Source organism: Balaenoptera borealis, assembly GCF_965194805.1.
Source record: "Balaenoptera borealis genome assembly, chromosome: 1".
NCBI lineage: Eukaryota > Metazoa > Chordata > Mammalia > Artiodactyla > Balaenopteridae > Balaenoptera > Balaenoptera borealis.
The window spans coordinates 79,756,710-79,774,649 of record NC_138860.1 but is presented as its reverse complement, the minus strand read 5'-3'; the positions used below and the strand labels follow the sequence as shown (position 1 = coordinate 79,774,649).

At 49.9% G+C, this 17,940-nt stretch overlaps 1 protein-coding gene across 3 annotated transcripts in view; it reads left to right on the top strand.

Annotated features, from left to right (window-relative positions):
- Window positions 1-14,809: 14,809 nt before the first annotated feature.
- The window catches only part of KIRREL1 (kirre like nephrin family adhesion molecule 1), a 101,431-nt gene continuing 98,300 nt past the window's right edge, over window positions 14,810-17,940 (top strand). For 2 of the 3 annotated variants that reach the window (XM_082405269.1, XM_082405268.1), the window contains exon 1: window positions 14,926-15,238. In XM_082405269.1, coding sequence (XP_082261395.1) covers window positions 15,187-15,238 — 52 coding nt within the window. In that variant the 5' untranslated portion in view covers window positions 14,926-15,186. Of the gene's footprint in view, window positions 14,872-14,925; window positions 15,239-17,940 lie in introns of those variants that run through there. The other variant, XM_082405270.1, reaches the window with a different exon arrangement.

Genomic DNA, 17,940 nt, shown 5'->3' with positions numbered 1-17,940 from the left:
CCGCAAAAGTGAGAGGCACGCGCACCGCGATGAAGAGTGGCCCCCACTTGCCGCAACTAGAGAAAGCCCTAGTACAGAAACAAAGACTCAACACAGCCATAAATAAATAAATTAATTAAAAAAAAAAAAAAAGAAAGGGGTGAGCTCAGGAGAGAAGCAGGGGTGAGATGGGGGGGCGGTGATACTGAGGGAGTCACAGCTTTGGGGGATCCTGGGAGAAAAGGAAGAGAGGTAGAGCATCGAAGAGAGAAAGGAGAAACGTGTGTGTGTCTGGGGGGTGGAGGGCAGTGAGCAGCAGGCAGTAAGTCTTTCATTTCTCTCTCTTAAAATCCCATTTTCCCCAGAGCCAGCCCTTCCCCAGGGCCACACTCTCAATGTCCCTCTGTTCTGCTCCGGCAGCAGAAGGTTTGGCTCTTAGGAGGGGCGTATGTAGAGCCGTGCCCGCCCCTCCCCACCATCTGACGGCCCATTGTGCCCTCGGAGCTTGGAGGGGTGATTCTGAGGGGCACATTCCCTCGGCTCCGGGGAAGTCTCTGGTTCCCAGGGCTCCCCGGTGCAATCGGGAGCAGAGGGGGCCGGCTCCCAGGCTGGGGAGGGGGCTGCAGGTGGGGGATGGGCAGCCAGGGAACGACTGCGGCCTCAGCTGGCGGGGTCTCCTCCTGCCACCTCCGCCCCTCGGCCCTGCGGCAGCTGGGCCCGCGCCCTCTCCTTCCCCCAGGCTTTTGTGGCTCCAGTTTATTTTCCAGTTAATGAAGTGGGGGGAGGCTGCGTCCTGGCTGCTGTCCCTGGAGACGCTGAAGTTCTGAAGGCATCTCCTCCCGGAGGCTGCAGCCTGCGCCCCCGGCCCCTTCCCTCGCCCGCCCCTGCCCCAGGCGGCCTGCGGGTCCCACCTGCCAGAGCGTCTGCCGCCTGGGGCCTCACCCCGCCCGCCCGGGGCCAAGGCCAAAGCAGGCGTCCTAGGGTGGTGTGAGGGAGGAAAGGAAAACCCTGCAGCCGAGGCCGAACTCTCCTTCTGCCGTTTGCCGGCTGTGTGTCTTCCAGCAAGTCACTCAGCCTCTCTGAGTGTAAGACGAGCGGTGGAGTCTGGGAACTTAGCTCTTCTCTTTGGAGTCAGGGGAGGTGAGGGAAACAGGACCTAGATCGCCGGAAACAGAGAGGAAACAAGCTTCTGTGTTTATCCAGGCTTTGCAGCCTCCCAGCTGAGCAACCTGGAGCAGGTGACCTAACATCTCTGGGACTTTAGTTCCTTCATCTGTAAAATGGAGGAAACAAACAGTTTCCAATGAAAGAAACAAGTAGTTTACAATGGGGCAAACAAGTAGTTATTGAGCGGGGTAAATGAGATAATTCACAGTTAAGCATGTATAATAACGTGGGCTCATAATAAAAAGTGCGGCCATTATCATTATTATTATTCAGCATTATCTTAATAAAATAGCAATGCTGTGGACAGAGATCAACCCTATTTTACGGGCCCTGAAACTTATACCATTTGGGTTTTTTGTTGGGGAGGTGGTGGGGAGGGTCCTTAATAAAGGAAAGGAATATGCAAAATTATAAATGCAAAAATAGGTAAGAAGTGACCATTTATTTTAAAAATGAAAAAAGGATTCATAACAAGCTACAGCTTTTTAAAAGTTGACAAATCAAAAATCATTAAAAATCCAGAAAAGTAAAATAATCATTTTTATTAATTAACTGCCTGACGCACCCATATAATATTTTTCTCTCCTTTTTTGGCTGTGTACCCTTTGATTCCTCATAATGATTCTATAATGTTTTTAATAGAGAGAGGAGAAGGATAATTCAGCTTTCCTCTGGAATGGTTGATCAAAATTTATCTTTTTATTACTGATAGTCTTTAAAATTGTCTTTCAACTTTAAAATTGCTATTGGTAATACCATCTGTAAGTTTAGGATTTTTGTCATTTTTGGAAAAAGAAAAACCTATACACTTTCTAAAAATATTTATTTATTTATTTATTTTTGTCTGCCTTGGGTCTTCGTTGCTGTGCACGGGCTTTTCTCTAGTTGTGGCGAGCCCCTCTTCCTTGCGGTGCGCGGGCTTCTCTTTGCCGTGGCTTCTCTTGTTGCAGAGCATGGGCTCTAGGTGCGAGGGCTGCAGTAGTTGTGGCTCGTGGGCTCTAGAGCGCAGGCTCAGTAGTTGTGGCACATGGGCTTAGCTGCTCCGTGGCATGTGGGATCTTCCTGGACCAGGGCTCGAACCTGTGTCCCCTGCGTTGGTAGGTGGATTCTTAACCACTGCACCACCAGGGAAGCCCAAACCTACGTACTTTTTTAAAAAGTAATTAAGCTGTAAGATATCAGGACAGTTCGAGTTTTCTTATGTTGTAACTAATCTTTAATACCTGTTATAAAGGACACCAGTCATTACTAACCAGTTTGTCCTCATTGTAGTGGTCTATCATGAGTTTTATGTTATCTTTATCAAATCACTAAGAAATTTAAAACTTTTCCCACTGTAATTGTATGTGTTACCTTCTTCATTAATCGGATTATTAAAGAATCCCAGAGCCTGTTGGAAAACTATCTCTTCCCTTTTTTTTTTTTGGCCATGCTGCATGGCATCCGAGATCATAGTTCCCAACCAGGGATGGAACCCATGCCCTCCGAAATGGAAGCAAAGAGTCCTAACCACTGGACCAGCCAGGGAATTCCCACTATCTCTTCCTCTTAATGCAGTGTCTCTTTGGGGATGATCTGAGTTTTGTGTTACAATTCCCTTCCTAATGTCAGAATAATTTCTATCTAATCATCTAATGTAAAAATACACAGGAAACATTTTTGTATGGTATATTTATAATTTATACGCTACATCATTAGGCATATTCCTGACAGGAAAGAACTTCCATTTTAACAAAGCATCAGTGAGAACCAAACCCAACACTTGCCATATTACACGTCAGGTGATTAGAAGAATTTTCCATGGACTAGCTTCCGCTTTCCGTGCCTCCAGGTCCGGGTGCTAGAGGACACGTTCTTGCCACCACGACCCTCTGGCTGTGCACCTACATGTCCTGATGCTGCATGAGTCAGCTTGGTGACCGTAGGTGCATTCCCGGAAGCCATCCCAACACCAGAGAGTTAGCATAACCATTCATGCAAGTGATTGTGAGCTATACCACATAACCTTTTAATCCAACCTAAATGTACTCCCTACTCAATTTCCCCTTAGCCAGACTCCCAGAATGCCCGTGGCTTCTCCACCACCTGACAAGAGGGGAGGTGGAGGTGGAGGGGAAGTTATAATGAAAAGAAACTACAGACATAATCAGTTGTGATTACAATGTCTTACTCTTGCATTTTTTATGCAGAACCACATGAACACACTGGCAGGGTACCACCCAGGGCCTTAGAAGGAGCAAGTGAGCTTCATTAACTTCATGGTAAGTTTGCCTCTGCTTGTAGACTCTTGGGCCAGCTATAATTTTATGGGATCTAGAAGGTTTCTCTATAGTACCCCCAAAATGCCTCCTTATCAAGTATAAAGATGTCTATAACTACACTGTCAGACATATATTTCTTTGGTTAAAGCATTGCCCCAGTGCTACTCTCTTTTAAAATATATCTGGGAATTCCCTTGTGGTCCAGTGGTTAAGACTTTCACTGCCAAGGGCCCAGGATCAGTCTCTGGTCAGAGAACTAAGATCCCACAAGCCGTGCGGTGCGGCCAAATATATATATATATATATAATATATATATTTTATATATATCTGTGGGGGCGGGAGGATATGGAGTCTTTCACATTTTAGTATAAACTCATTTGACAATGAAAGTTTAGAGCAGCAAGAGAGCTCTCAAGATTGTGGAATAACACTTTAAGAAAGAGACTGTATCACCAAAGGCAAACTTCTTTCAATTCACACTTTGCGCGGTGAATGAACGTGCTGGATTCTGCAGCCAAATCTGGGGTTGCAAGCGGCCTATGTGAGAAGGTGGAGTTGTGGGGAACACCTATAGGAACTCAGCATCATTTTTAGTCACTTTTCAATTCTGAGCAATAATAGAAGAGATATGAATCACTTATAATATTAATAGCAATTTTTTTTAACGAAATCACTTGGCTTGTTAAATATTTTGGATTTTATTCAGTGCCTTAAGACACATGCTGGTGGCCTAGCTGAGGGTGAGTGGGGAAGACACAATTTTTCTGATTTGCTCTGGCTTGCTTCCTGCACGGTCACTCTGCCCCCACTTCCCAATCTCTGCTTCCCAAACTCTGCTTGCCCGAGACCATGACTCAGGTACCAGCCTAACTGAATTACACCACCCAACACCCTACTCCCCACCCACCTTGGGTAATTTCTAGTTCCCACTTTCCCAGAGGTAAGCATCTGATGGTTTGTTGGTGAGAAAGAGAATCTCAGTTCACCGTTGCTTCTCTTTCCATTTAAGACTCTAAATAGAGGTGGCGGTAAAATCACCCAAGAAGATCCAGAAGCAGAGGAGGAGAGATGGAGAGGAAAGCCAGTGTCCTGAGCAGTGGGTGACTGCCAGGTGACTGACTGTTTATCTCAGTCTCTCTCGCTGGCTCTGAGCTTTCTTTCCCGCATGTAAATGAGGTAGGAGAGGGGTAGGTCCCCAGAACACAGAAAGGGCCTGGGGCTTCTTCTTTCAAAGCAGTGATTCTCTCACAAGCCTCCTCAGAAAACTCCACTTTGATAACCCCAGCACCTGAGCAAGCCACCCTGGAACCAGTTGTGAAGAGGCAGGCTGTCAGCTGGCTGTGTGCGGTGTCTTTGAGAAGAGAATGCAAATCCCGGGATATTAGATAGAAACCAGGCTATAGAGCACTTAGCGCAAGGTCTCCAGGAATAGAAGAAACATGGTAGATTTTGACATACTTGTTGAGAATCCTATGGTCACATTTATTGATACTTGCTCTGTACCTTCGGGCAAGCTACTTAACCTCTCTCTGCCTCAATCCCCCTACACAGAAGTGGAGATGTTGACACCCTTCTAGACATTGTGAGGATTGAAAATCATGCCAGTACAGCTTCTAACACCATGCTGGACGTGTTGTAGATGCTCAAGGGGGACTAGGGTCCCAGAAGGAACAGATATTTGATTGAACAAACATTCTCTGAGCTTCTGCCATGTGGCAGGTCCTGAGAAGACCCTGAGGGAAGAACTAAGATGTACGGGGAAGGGACTCACAGTTTGAGGTGGAAACAAGACATGTCTGTGTGCAAGTTTATCATAGTAAACAAGTGACCTCAAGTTGCAGAGACTGCAGAGCCAGTGGCGTTGTGAGGAGAGAACCAAAAGGTACACCATCCCACCAGGCAGCTCAGTGAAAATGTTACATCTGAGTTGGGCCTTGAAGGAGCAGTTTTGACTCGAGATTTATGGTAGAAAAATACACCACATGGAGGGGAAAGCATGAGCAAAGGATGGAGGGGTGAACCCCTAGGGACTATTTGGGGAAACTCACCGGAGACTAGGGACCATGTGGCGTATGTGAATAAAGCTGGAAGCTGATAAAGCTGTCCATGGAGTCCAAAGGTAAGTGAAGGCCATGGGAGTTTTGCATGTCTTAAATGTCCACAACTCACTGGGAAACGGGGAACGGGGGCAGGTTTTTGAATGCACAGTTTTGGGGGAGAGACAGTCCCACTCCTCAAAGCGTCCTGGTACTCCCAAAGCAGGGGCCCGGCCCAGCCATCCTGTTTCATGAGAAGAGCAGGACTGTGGCCACCATCAAACAGGAGAAGGAGGGAGGACAAGCAGGCAGGGAGAAGTACTAGTGAGTTACACCGTTATAAATACACTTTAGGGCCGTGTGACTTGGCCATAAATCGCTGCACTGTGCTCAGGTGATGTCATCCGATGCTTGGCGGTATTTATAGCTTTGTTCACTGTTCCCCGGGACTTTTTTTTTTGCACTTACGTGCCGTTTCTGCTCTTATTCTGGTGCCTTCAAGGATGGTTATCTGGAACTTCCCCACTACTCAGTGGAGAAGTTCCTCCTGAGTCTAACTGCTAACCCTCTGGATCTGTACTTTGTTACAGGGAACCTAGCCCCCTCTCTACTGCAAGAAATTCTTTGTAGAATTCAGAATAGGGAACATCTCTCTCTTTTTCTCAGTCCTAAGAGCCTACTGTGTGCCAGGCAGTGTGGTGACAGCAGTGAACAGTACTGGCAGTCTCTACCTATACAGGGCTTACAATCCAGCAGGGAAAACAGACACCGAATATCTAATTACAAGCGTGATTAATGCTGCCAGTGAAAATAGAGGGTGCTTGAGGGCAATAACGAGGTGATCTAACCTGTTTGGAGGAATTAGAGAGGCTTCCATGGAGAAGTGACATTCAGTGTGAGGTCTAAGGGGTGAGTAGGGGATGAGGGGGGTGGTTAGGGGCCAGGGTGGAAAGGAACATTGCAGGCAAGGGAACAGGGCATGTGGAGGCCCCAGTGAAGACAGATATGTGGCCAGTTCCAAAAACTCGGAGAAGCCTGTCAGAGCTGGAGTATAAGGGGCAAGAGAGAGTGTGGGAAGCAGAAGGCTGGAAGGCAAGACAGAGCCATCGCAGGCAGGCTCTTGTAGCTAATGGGAAGATTCTGAGTGTGATCCATAGGGCAACAGAGTCACCAGTGAGTTTTAAGCAGGGGAAATAGGTGGTTACATTTGAGCTTGAGAAAGACCACTGGGGCTGCAGACACACAGAACTGCAGAGAACAGAACTGAGCAGACACCGAGAGGCTGTTGCTGGTGGTCCAGGCCGGAGAGGCCATAGCATATGGACCAAGGTGGTAGCAGTAGAGACGGAAGGAAATGGACATAACTAATAACCACCAACAGGACCTGGAGACTGATTAGCGATGAATGGGGAGGAAGAAAGAGCAGTCAAGTACAGCAGGTCTTTGGTTTAAACAACAGGATGGAGACTGGTGCCAATCTTTTTTTTTGTTTTAAATCGCATTATTGAGGGATGATTGATGTACAAAATGCTGCACCTATTTAATGTATAGAACCTGGTGAGTTTGGAGGTAAGTATTCATCCACGAAACCATTGCCAGTATCTGTGCCATAAACATATCCATCACCTTCAAAAGTTTCCTTCTGCTTCTTTTTATATATTATTATTATTTTATAGAATTATGGAGGAGATAAGCTGGTGGTTGTTTTTTTAAGCTGTCAAGTTTGTTTGTTTTTTTTTTTTAATTTATTTATTTTTGGCTGTGTTGGGTCTTCGTTTCTGTGCGAGGGCTTTCTCCAGTTGCGGCAAGCGGGGGCCACTCTTCATCGCGGTGCGCGGGCCTCTCACTATCGCAGCCTCTCTTGTTGCGGAGCACAGGCTCCAGACGCGCAGGCTCAGTAGTTGTGGCTCACGGACCTAGTTGCTCTGCGGCATGTGGGATCCTCCCAGACCAGGGCTCAAACCCGTGTCCCCTGCACTGGCAGGCAGACTCTCAACCACTGCGCCACCAGGGAAGCCCTATATTATTATTATTATTTTATTTCGACATAAGATTTACTCTCATAGCAAATATTTGAGTACAGTCCAGCATTGTTGATTACAGGCACTAAGCTGCACAGTAGCCCTCTTGGATTGACTCCTCTTGCATAACTGAAACTTTGCACCGTTTGACTAATACCTCCCCTTTCCCCCTCCCCGTCCCCTGGCAAACACCATCGTGCTCTCAGGTAGAGCCTCTTGAAGGACCACCAGAGGAGGAGCCAGGTTTCTGCTGTTTTGTTCTTTTTCATCGGGGGCAAATCTTTCCCTGGGATTTACTTTCCCCTAGACCTAGTCCCAGAGCCTAGACTCGGGCTTTACGTGGGGAGGACTTGGGGATGGGGCTGGAGGAAGCTGGAGGCTCAGGAATGAAGGCTGGTGGAGGAGGGGAACTGCCATGCCTGCCAGAAGAGGACTAGGTGCCAATGCCTTATTGCTGCCTGTGTCTCAGAGGCTGGAATGGAGGCACTAAAGGGACATTAAATCAACATTCTCCATCTGTCCAGTTAGGAAATGCCACCGAAACCAGCAGCCAGACCCTGCCTGACAGCCACTGCTAGGCCTGTTCCCTGGCCCAGAAGCTGGGAAGCCAGTGGGAGCAGGGAGGACTACTCTGGCCTGGAGCGTGGCTGTCTCACGTAGGAAGACCCACCATGTCATGTGCAGGGAGGAAGGAAATTGGTCCCCGACCCTGGCTCTCAGGAGGAATAGAAGCAGTTCTTAAACAGGGAGGGGTTTCCCTGGCGGTGCAGTGGTTAAGAATCCGCCTGCCAATGCAGGGGACACGGGTTCGAGCCCTGGTCCGGGAAGATCCCACGTGTCGCGGAGCAACTAAGCCCGTGCGCCACAACTACTGAGCCTGCGCTTTAGAGCCCGAGAGCCACAACTACTGAAGCCCGCGTGCCTAGAGCCCGTGCTTCACAACAAGAGAAGCCACCGCAATGAGAAGCCCGTGCACCACAACCAAGAGTAGCTCCCGCTCTCCGCAACTAGAGAAAAACCCACGTGCAGCAACGAAGACCCAATGCAGCCAAAAATAAATAAAAATAAAATAAATTTAAAAAAAACAAAAACAAAAACAGGGAGCATTTATAGAACACCCCTATATATGTCCTGATGGAACCCCTCAGCAGGCATCTCTAGGGAACGGCCCCTGCCTCCTTAGCAGAAACATATGATGACAATACCATGGGGCTGTTAGAGCTAGAGGAAACTGAGGCCCAGAGAGGGGAGCTGTCTTATTTAAGGCCATATTTCAGACTTTGAAGATCCTAATTCTCAATATTCAAGTCTAGGAAACTTTCCTTGATGTCTCCAAGCTAGGTTCAGTAACTGGTGTTCTGCACTCTTAAAGAAATGGGCATGTTTCTACCTCTGTACTTCCCAACTCAGTTGTAGCTATCTGTCAATCTTTCCCACTAGACTGTGGCTCCAGGAGAACAAGGGGTGTGTTTTATTCATCTTTGTTTCCTAAGTGCTTAGCCTAGTGCCTGGGCATAGAGTAAGCTTTCAATACATGTTTGTGAGATGAAGAGATGGATGAATGGGTGAACAAACTAATTAATTAATCTTAACCCAAATCCTTAGCAAGCCTCCATTGGGGTTATTAGGATGGAAGTGACATTTTTTTTTGAGTGTTTTAAAATTTTTATTAGTTTTTAAGTTTAAATCATTTAAGACTATTAATTTTCCCTTTAAGCACAGCTTTGGCTATATCCTGTAAGTTTGTTTTTGTTTTTAATTGAAATATAGTTGATTTACAATGTTGTGTTAGTTTCTTAGATTCTGGTGTACAGCAAAGTGATAAAGTTATATATATATATATATATACTCTTTTTCATATTCTTTTCCATTATGGTTTATTACAGGATATTGAATATAGTTTCCTGTGCTGTACAGTAGGACCTTGTTGCTTATCCATTCTATATATAATAGTTTGTTTCTGCTAATCTCAAACTCCCAATCCTTCCCTTCTGGAGTGACATGGCTAAGGGTTGTGCTTTAAGGTAATGGCTCCCCTTATAATAAGGGTTAAGTAAGCCTAACTCTGTATTTCCATTCATGTGAACCTTATTCAACTTCACCCTTAAACCTACTATGATGTTCAATAACCTTAATACAACTTCAGCCCATAATCTTAGCTGCCAGCTTGAATGCAAACATAAACCACAATTCTCACAGCCAGACCTGATACTAAATAGATCTAATGATGGGTGGTTTTAGGTCTTCAAAGAAGCACTAGGGAATGCTAAAGATCAGGAGACTGTGGACTTGGGAGTAGGATCCAAGGGAACTAAAACCAAGGGCCAAAGGAAGATGAGAGACTCTCTCTTTCTCCTTCGCATCCCCACCATCTGCTCACTATGGTCTCTGATTTTCAGATGCCTATGGGAGGCCAGAGCTGCATAATGATCAGAGCTGTTTGGACATAAGGGGTGCCTTTGCTGACAAAAGCACTTGGAATGGGCCTGGGGTGCAGGGGTGGGAAAGTAGGAGTTAGCAAGAATCCTGGCCTAAGAGGCAAGAGGCCTGCCTGGGTTCTGGTGCCAGTCTTACTCTGACTATGACTTACTTTGTGACAGATCATTTCACCATCTCAAGGGGGAATGGACCTCATGTTGTCTGAGGCTTCATCTAGTTCTGGAGCTTGATGTTTGAGTCATTAGTTGACATTACTTTCCATTTTTTCCTAATTAAGTCTATTCTGCACTCTCCCCTCCTCCATACCCACTCCCCACCTCCCTGCCCCTGTCCAGGACCCCTGAGTGCTGACTCTCTCCTCTCTTTCCCTGAGCTGATCGCCTCAACTGGGCTGCTCATTTGAAGCAGGAATCTTCCAATCCCTGTGAGCTGAGGCAATGAAATCCTCATTAAACCTAATAAGAGGTAACTGGTCCATTTAGCACAAATTGTCTCCCCATGTTGGGATGTGAAGCACTGAGAAAGAGGGGGATGAAATGCATGGGAAGGAACGGACCACAGTGGCTCACAGGCAAGGCTGGTGCGTGGTAAACACACCCTGGGAGCCTGCCTTTGCCAAGGTCACTCTTTCTACTCCCCTGCCTCAGAGCAGCTTCAGCCTATCCAAACCTCTCCCCAGATATTTTGGACACTCATCCTCAGTAGACAGTCCCTTCTGGGGTCTGACCTTTAGTGCTTTGCTTCAATAGCGGCACTGCTCCCTCAGATATCCTCCGACACCCAAGCCCCATCCGAGGAGCCTGATTCCTTTGTCCACCATCCCCCAAGGGACCTGCTGCCCTTCTTCCTGCCCCCACTCCCACCCCTCACAGTACAGATTTGAATCTCTCCCCATCGCCAATAAGAGAATCTGTCTCTACTCTGATCCTCATACATCTCAAAAGCTGGGCATCTTAAGGAAGAGGAGAACAAGAGAAAACAGACTGGTATAGCAGCAGGAAAGCCCAAGGCCTGACATGTGGAAGGACTTATGCAGCCACCTGGGCTATACGACACAAAAGTGGAGGAGTAATGAGGACAAGCCCCTTTGCTGGGAGGACTTTAGAAGAAAGGGTGCCTCTCTCACTGCTCTGGGCTGCAGTCTCTGCAGCAGGAGGAGGGACACGGTGACCTCTGGCAGCTCCTCGCTCTCGGGGACTCAGGGTTTCCTTTATGGTCAGGATTATTTTCCAGGCTGAAAATCAGGATCTTGGCCTTTCCCTTTTGTGCCTCTGGTAAGCAGCAGGAACACAATCCTCCGCCCCCTCTAGGGGGAAAAAGGACAATTTATCGAATTGTTCTGCTGTTCTTAGCCCTCATTGAGACAAAGAATTCATTTCCATCTCTCAGGGTGGCTTCTCCTGCTCGTGGTCATAAATTGCCTTGCTGCTCATTCCCTGACCTCTTGATCTCTTTGCTTTTGTGCTCAGAAAATGATTAATATTTCTCTTAACTCCATATACAACCTTTGGCTGCTTCTCTCCTTCCTTCAGGGTGAAGTAGCCTCCTTAGGGATTACTCCCTCTACCTCCACGCCCCGCACACTTCTCTCTGGGCAGGGCCCTGTGCATGGGGATGAGGACTAATCCAGCAGCCAGACCCGGCTAGCTTATTAGGTGCTCACAGCACTGTTCTAAGAGCTGTATGGATATTGACCCATTTAATCCTCACAACCACCCCATAAAGTAAGTACTATTATTATCTCCGTTTTCAGATGAAGAAATCAAGGATTAGAGAGGGGAGGTAAATAGGCTGCCCAAGGTCACACAGAAAGTAAGGGTCAGAACCTGGATTAGGATCCCCTCGGGCTGGTTTCCATGCTCACGTACCTTGCTTTCCACTAGTCTGCTGCTTCTCTGAGGGGGAGAGGGTACCCAGCTTCTTCCTTGCCCTCGGGGAGCTCCAGACTGAGAGGACATGCATAGCTCTCGCCCCAGAGGAGCCCCAAGTTTGATGGGGAGGCAGATATCCTGTCCTGGGGAGGTATGTCTAGTCTGATGGAAAAGACACAGACTTTGCTTCTGGGAGCATCCATCGGATACTGGGGACTCAGCCCCAGGATGCCCCCAGTTTGATGAGAGTTATGTGATTAAACTCGAGTAGACTCAGTTAATCCAATTAGAATTGTGAACATTCATTTGAGAGAGATGAGAATGGAGGAAAGTTAAGAGAGCTTAATTGGGGTTCTCCCCAGAAGGAGGGGAGGGCAAAGCATGATTGGCAATAAGCGGAACTGCTGGTAGAAGGAAGAGGGCACGGCAGGCACCTCATGGCGTGTGCCCTTGCTGAGGGTAATGCCTGGAAAGCAGGCGGTTTGCTTAGCTCGGTGATTCTCAACCCTGGCTGCCCATCAGAATTACCTGGGGAGGTGTTTTAAAATCCTGATGCTCGGGGCTTCACCCAAGAACAATTAATCGTTGGGAGTGAGACCAAGGCACTGGTGATTTTTAAAAGCCCCTCAGGAGATCCTAATACACAGCTGGTGTTGGGGACCCCTAGCTGGAGTTAGGGTCTTAAGCTCTGGCATCTGGGATATTGACTGGCTTTTGTGGAGGGGATTCTGGAGAATTGTGTTTGCTATGAACAGGGCTGGTAGGAACTGGGGATTAAAGGCAGGGAGGGGGAAAGGGAAGTTAAGGGACCACGAGAGGGAAGTGAGATTACTGCTTTGGCTGTTAAGGATCTGGAGAAATTTGGCTTCTCTGTTGCTAGGGTTTCTAGGTGAGATAAGAGGCCAAGGGGAAGGGAAAGCTTTGATAACCCAGTCCCTCGTCACACTGAGAATCACCATCAAACCTGAATAGCAGAAGCTGGAAGGTGGGCAAGAAGCACTCACTAAGCTAAGAATATTATCTTCCCTCTCTCTGGACTTTCTCTTCTAAACATTTTCCTACATCGTATCACCATGGGCCTCCTGTCCATGCAGAATGAAAAGGGGAAAACGCTGTCTCCCTGATACTGCACGAACATCCCTACCTCAGGGCCCTTGTACTTGCTGTTTCCACCTACCTGATATATTCTCCCCTCAGATGCCTGAACATCTGAATCTCTCAGGTCCTTCAGGTTTCTGCTTAAATGTTACTTTAGCAGAGCAGCTTTCCCAGTAAGAGTAGCAATTTCTCCTTCCCTTCCACTCCCTATTCATTGTATCCTGCTTTATTTGTCCCTCATAGCATTTACTACAGCCTGGTGTATTCTATGATTTTTCTACTGCCTCTTCCTGCTCTGCAGAATGGAACACTCTGAAGGAGGGACTTTGTTAAATAAAAATTTTTTTTCATTGTTATATCTCCAAGGCCTCGAATTTTGACTGGAACATAAGCAGACACTGAAGAAATATCTGTGGAATGCAAGATTAATGGATGAGTAAATGAAAAGCCCTTGTGTGTCTGCACGTTGGTGTGTGGCTCTTTGTATGTATTTGTGATTATATTCCTATTTCTCTGGGTTAGGTATGCTCTTTATTTTTAAACTGTGTGTTTGCCTGTGCACATGTGTTTTTGAACATATGGAGGACTCTCTGGGTCTATGCGTAGTGTGCTTCTGAATGTGAGTTTGTGTGTGTTTCTGCCTGTGTTTCTGTGTCTTCTGTATGTGGATGTGTCTGGACCCTTCAGCCTGGTGTCAGGATCTGTGGAAGAAAGAGGCATTGTAACTGCCTCGCACCAGCAGAGGGCACCAAAGAGCCATGTGCCTTTGCGCAGGGCCCGAAATCCAGAAATCTTGGCGGGTCGTTAGGGACTCAGGAGACTTAGGATCCGGGAGGAAAGAAGTGGAGACCTCTCTGGACCAATACAGTGCTGTAAAGTTGTGCAATTCCTGTGCAGTTTCTGATACTTCTCCTCAGCTCATTCCCTAGAACCCAGAGGTCGAGGCACCCCCAATCCCGTGAGCAGAAGCATCCGGTTAGGGGTTGGGAGAGAGGCTGGCTGTCAAGCTGGGCTCTTTAAGAACGAGGAGAACCTCATCAATCTCCAGGAATTCCTTCCCCTCCCAGTACCCAGATCCCTCAACCTCAAAGGATCTGAAACTCTGTGCTTGGAGATCCTCCTGTGGCTGCCCTCTCCTCGGCCTTTGGAAGCCCTCTAGTTGACTACTTTCTGGATGGGTAGATAGATGCCCAAGATGAACAAAGGAAGGAGTCAACTGCTTCTCTCCCCCACCGGCTGAGAACTCCAATACAGCCTGGTGTCACTATGTGCTGGGTGAGGCCCCCCCTGGCAGGGGCCTCAGTCCGGTCCAGGAAGCAGCTGGAATTCTTCAGCTTTGGGTTTTGTAGGTGGGAAGAGAAGTGTATCCCTCCTCACCTCCAGCATTCATCAGTCAATTGAGAATTCCCAATTTGGGGGATGTAGGGGTTAGATTCTGGGTGTGGAATTAACAAGAAAAAAAAAAAAGGATTTTATCCTTTTTGATTCCATGAACAGCCACCTGCCCACCCCCTCCTCTCCCACACACGCTTACACACACCCAAACACTCACACACCCTTCCCCACCAGTCATCCCCTGGGCTAAAGGCTTGTCCTCAGCCCATGCCCCGCCTCCCCAGTCTACTGCCTAGTTCCGTAGCCCGGGACCAGGGCTGTATAGATACATGAGAGGGAGGTGCGGGGGGCAGGGGTCCAGCCGTCCCAGCTCCAGCGCCCGCTTCTGTCACGTTAGTTACCCCCTTGGCCCTCCACCGCTTTCTCTCTTGGCGCTCCGTCCATCTCAGTTCCAGCGAGGGGTGTGAGTGCGTGTGTGTGTGTGTGTGTGCGTGCGTGTGCGCGCGCAGTGGGGGGGCAGGGAGAGGGCTGTGGAGGGAGGCGCCGTCGGAGGGAGAGTAGACGTCAGGAGGAGGGACTGAGAAGGGAGAGAGAGGGAAGGAAGAGAAGGGGGGAGAAAGGGAGAGCAGAGATCGAAAGAGACCCAGAGAGATAAAGCTTGAGGCGAGAAATAGTAAAAAGGCGGGGGGGGGGGGGCGGGAGGGGGGAGGAAGGAGGGGTGGAGAAGAGGGAAAGGGAGAGAGAGTGAGAGAGAGAGAGCGAGCGAGCGACGGGACCGGGAGGAAAGAGAAATAAAGAGGAGCGGAGGGAAGGGAAGTGAGTTTGTGCGCGTGAGTGAGTGTGCGTGTGAGTGTGCAGGGGCGGGCGCGGGCGGGCGGGGGGCGGGCTCCCGGGCTCCCCTCCTCCCCAGCCCGCTCCTCTCGCTCCCTCGCCGACTCCGGGCCCCAGCCGCGGGCGGGCGGACGGCGGGCGGACAGCATGCTGAGCCTCCTCGTTTGGATCCTCACTCTCTCCGATACTTTCTCCCAAGGTAAGAGGGGGGGGCCCACCGGGCTCCCCCCGCCCCGGCAGCCCGGGGAACACTGCGGGGCTCGGCGGCCCGCGGCCGCTGCCCCCGGGGTCCGGACGCCACGAGGCGGGGGCTGGGTCCCGGCGCGGAGCCCTGGGGGAGGGGGCGCGGAGTAACGGGGGGCTGGTGGCGAGGAGGAGTTTTCCGTTGATTTGCCCAAGTTGTTTCCTCCGGCTGCGCGGGAGACCGGTGAATCGGGGCCGCGAGGGCCGGGGGTCGGAGTGAAAAAGGGATCCGAACGCTCAAAGTCTTTTCCGGAGTATCTGGCAGCCCTACCTACCTCCACCCTCCGAGGCCGGGAGTCAGGACGCCCGGGTCCTGGCCGGGGGAAGGCTGGGAAGAGAGTGGGATTTCGGATTCGGGGGTGGGAGGGGCGCGGAAAGCTGGGGGCCCGGGCTCCGGAAGATGCAGCTAAGGGAATCCCCGTCCTCCTTCCAGCCCAGCCCCTCGGAGGGCTGAGTCTGAGCGGCGGCTCCAGACTGCTTGGGGCTGCCCCCTTCAAAGGAAGGGAGCGGTGCCTCGGGGCCTCTGGTGGGGATTTGAACCCCTGCCCGCGGAGGCTCCGGGTCGGGAGTGGAGTTCCACAGGCAGCTTCGGGCCCGCTAGATATGGAAGGGGCCACTTGCGGGCGGGGCTCACACCCACGGGGGGTCAGGAAAGTGTTGATGTCCGGGCTTATTTGGAACTGGCGGGGGAGAGGCTGGGAGATGAGGGAGAGGTTGAGAGAGAGACGAGGATATTAGTGTATCCGGAGGCTGGGCTGGGGGGCGGCGGGGGAACTGAAGAAACCAAGGGCCCAGACTTCAGCCCCGACTGGGGTCTGTGGGAGTGGATTCTTGTCTCCTGGGTCGGACTCTAAGGAAGATTTAATCCTGCTGAGAAAGCTCCCCCCACCCCCCCCAAAAATGGAGCTGACACGCAGATGTTGACATACAAACACCAAAAACCAGCCAGAGACACTGAGACAGACTGTTCACCTACTGAGACAGACATACCCGCGAGCATCCCCCACACGGAGACAGACACATATACACAAAGACACTGACACATCTGAGGAAGACAGATTCCTCCCCCGTATCGGCACATGCGTGCACGTTCATGCACCCAAACATAACAAAACTCACAGACACAGTACATGTATGAGGCGGGCATTTACAAGGACACAACACGCGCGCACAAACACACACACTGAAACCCTTCCAGGGATACCAACCCTCCAGCTTGAACAAAGAAACTTGAACAGATATTCCTATAGGCAGACACTTATGGAGATGTACAGACAACAAAATGGAGGAGGTGGTCTCCTTTTTTTTGGGGGTGTGGGAATCTGGGAAGGGGGAAGTTAGCTTGGACAGAGCACCCTCAGGCATTGCCCCGCTCTCAGTTCCCTTCCGGGCCCGGTGGGTGTGTGTTTAGGGGTGGGGTGTTATGCTGGACCCCTCCCCTCCAATCCTGGCCAGGCGCCACCCTGGCTCCGAAGCCAAAGCCTGGCTGAGTTGCTGGGGGCCGGTCTGTCGATCCATCATTCCCCATAGGGCATCCATGCCCCCCTGCCCCCCCCCCCCCCCACACACACTTAGGATTTGGGAAGGGCGCACATCCATGGTGTGAGAAGTGGTGCTGGGGGAAAGGAGGCCTGGCCCTGGGGTTGGCAGGCCAAGCCAGCCACTTGGCAGAAAGTTGGGAAGATGACTTAAGTTCTGACTTTGTTCAGCCGGGCTGCTAGAGAAGGGGGAGATGGGGGAGGGCCCACGGTGATGGAGGAGGGGTCAGCTGGGTCTGTACTGATGTGCGTTGGGCGCAAGCTTCTGTCTGCCCCTTTCCCCGCAGCCCTCATGTGTCAGCAACGTGGATACAAACGAGCTTCAAGGAACAAAAGCTGCAGTTAGCAAACAGGAGAGGCATGTGGATTGAATCGGGACAGAAACGGTCCGAGGGAAGTGTGTTGTGTGCCTTTCTCCCTTTGGAAAGGGGGGGAGGGGTGAGGGGTTAGCTGAGCTCCCATCGCCCATCCTCCAGCGGGGGTGAAAGCAAGACCTGATGAAAGTGTGCAAAAGTATTTGGGACGGGGGGAGGGGTTACCAAAGGGAAATAAAAGGGAGAGGATAGAACGGAGGGGAGAGGAAGTCACTCCTGAGTGTTCCTGGGAAGCTGAGCAAGGACTGGGGAGGAGGCAGGGCAGGAAGGAGTGGGGATCTGGGGCTCTTCAGGGTGGGGGGAGGCGGCAGGACCTCTCTCCTCAGCCTCCATCCTTAGAAAGAAAGAGTTGTAGGCAGGGACTGGGGCAGTGGTAGGGGAAACCAAGGCGGGGATCGCCAGGGGCTTGAGGGAGGGTGGCAGGGAGGTGGGGAGAAGGTGGGAGGAGAAGGCAGTTGAAATGAGGGGAGTGGAGAGGAGAGGGGAAAGGGATGTTCAGCCTAGCAGAGAAATAAAAATCACGTTTTAAAGAATTTCAATGGGCTTCATCAATCTTCATTTTTCACTAAATAATTTTCTGTATCTTATCTAAATGAAAACCATTATCCTTCCCCCTGTTTCCATCATGCGCTGGCTCCTCAGACTGATTGCGCCGAAAATTGAAATATTTATTCATTTTCTGGGAGATTTTCTCGCTCCCCAGTCTCAGGGAGGAGAAATTGAAAAAGAAAGATTATAGCTAATCA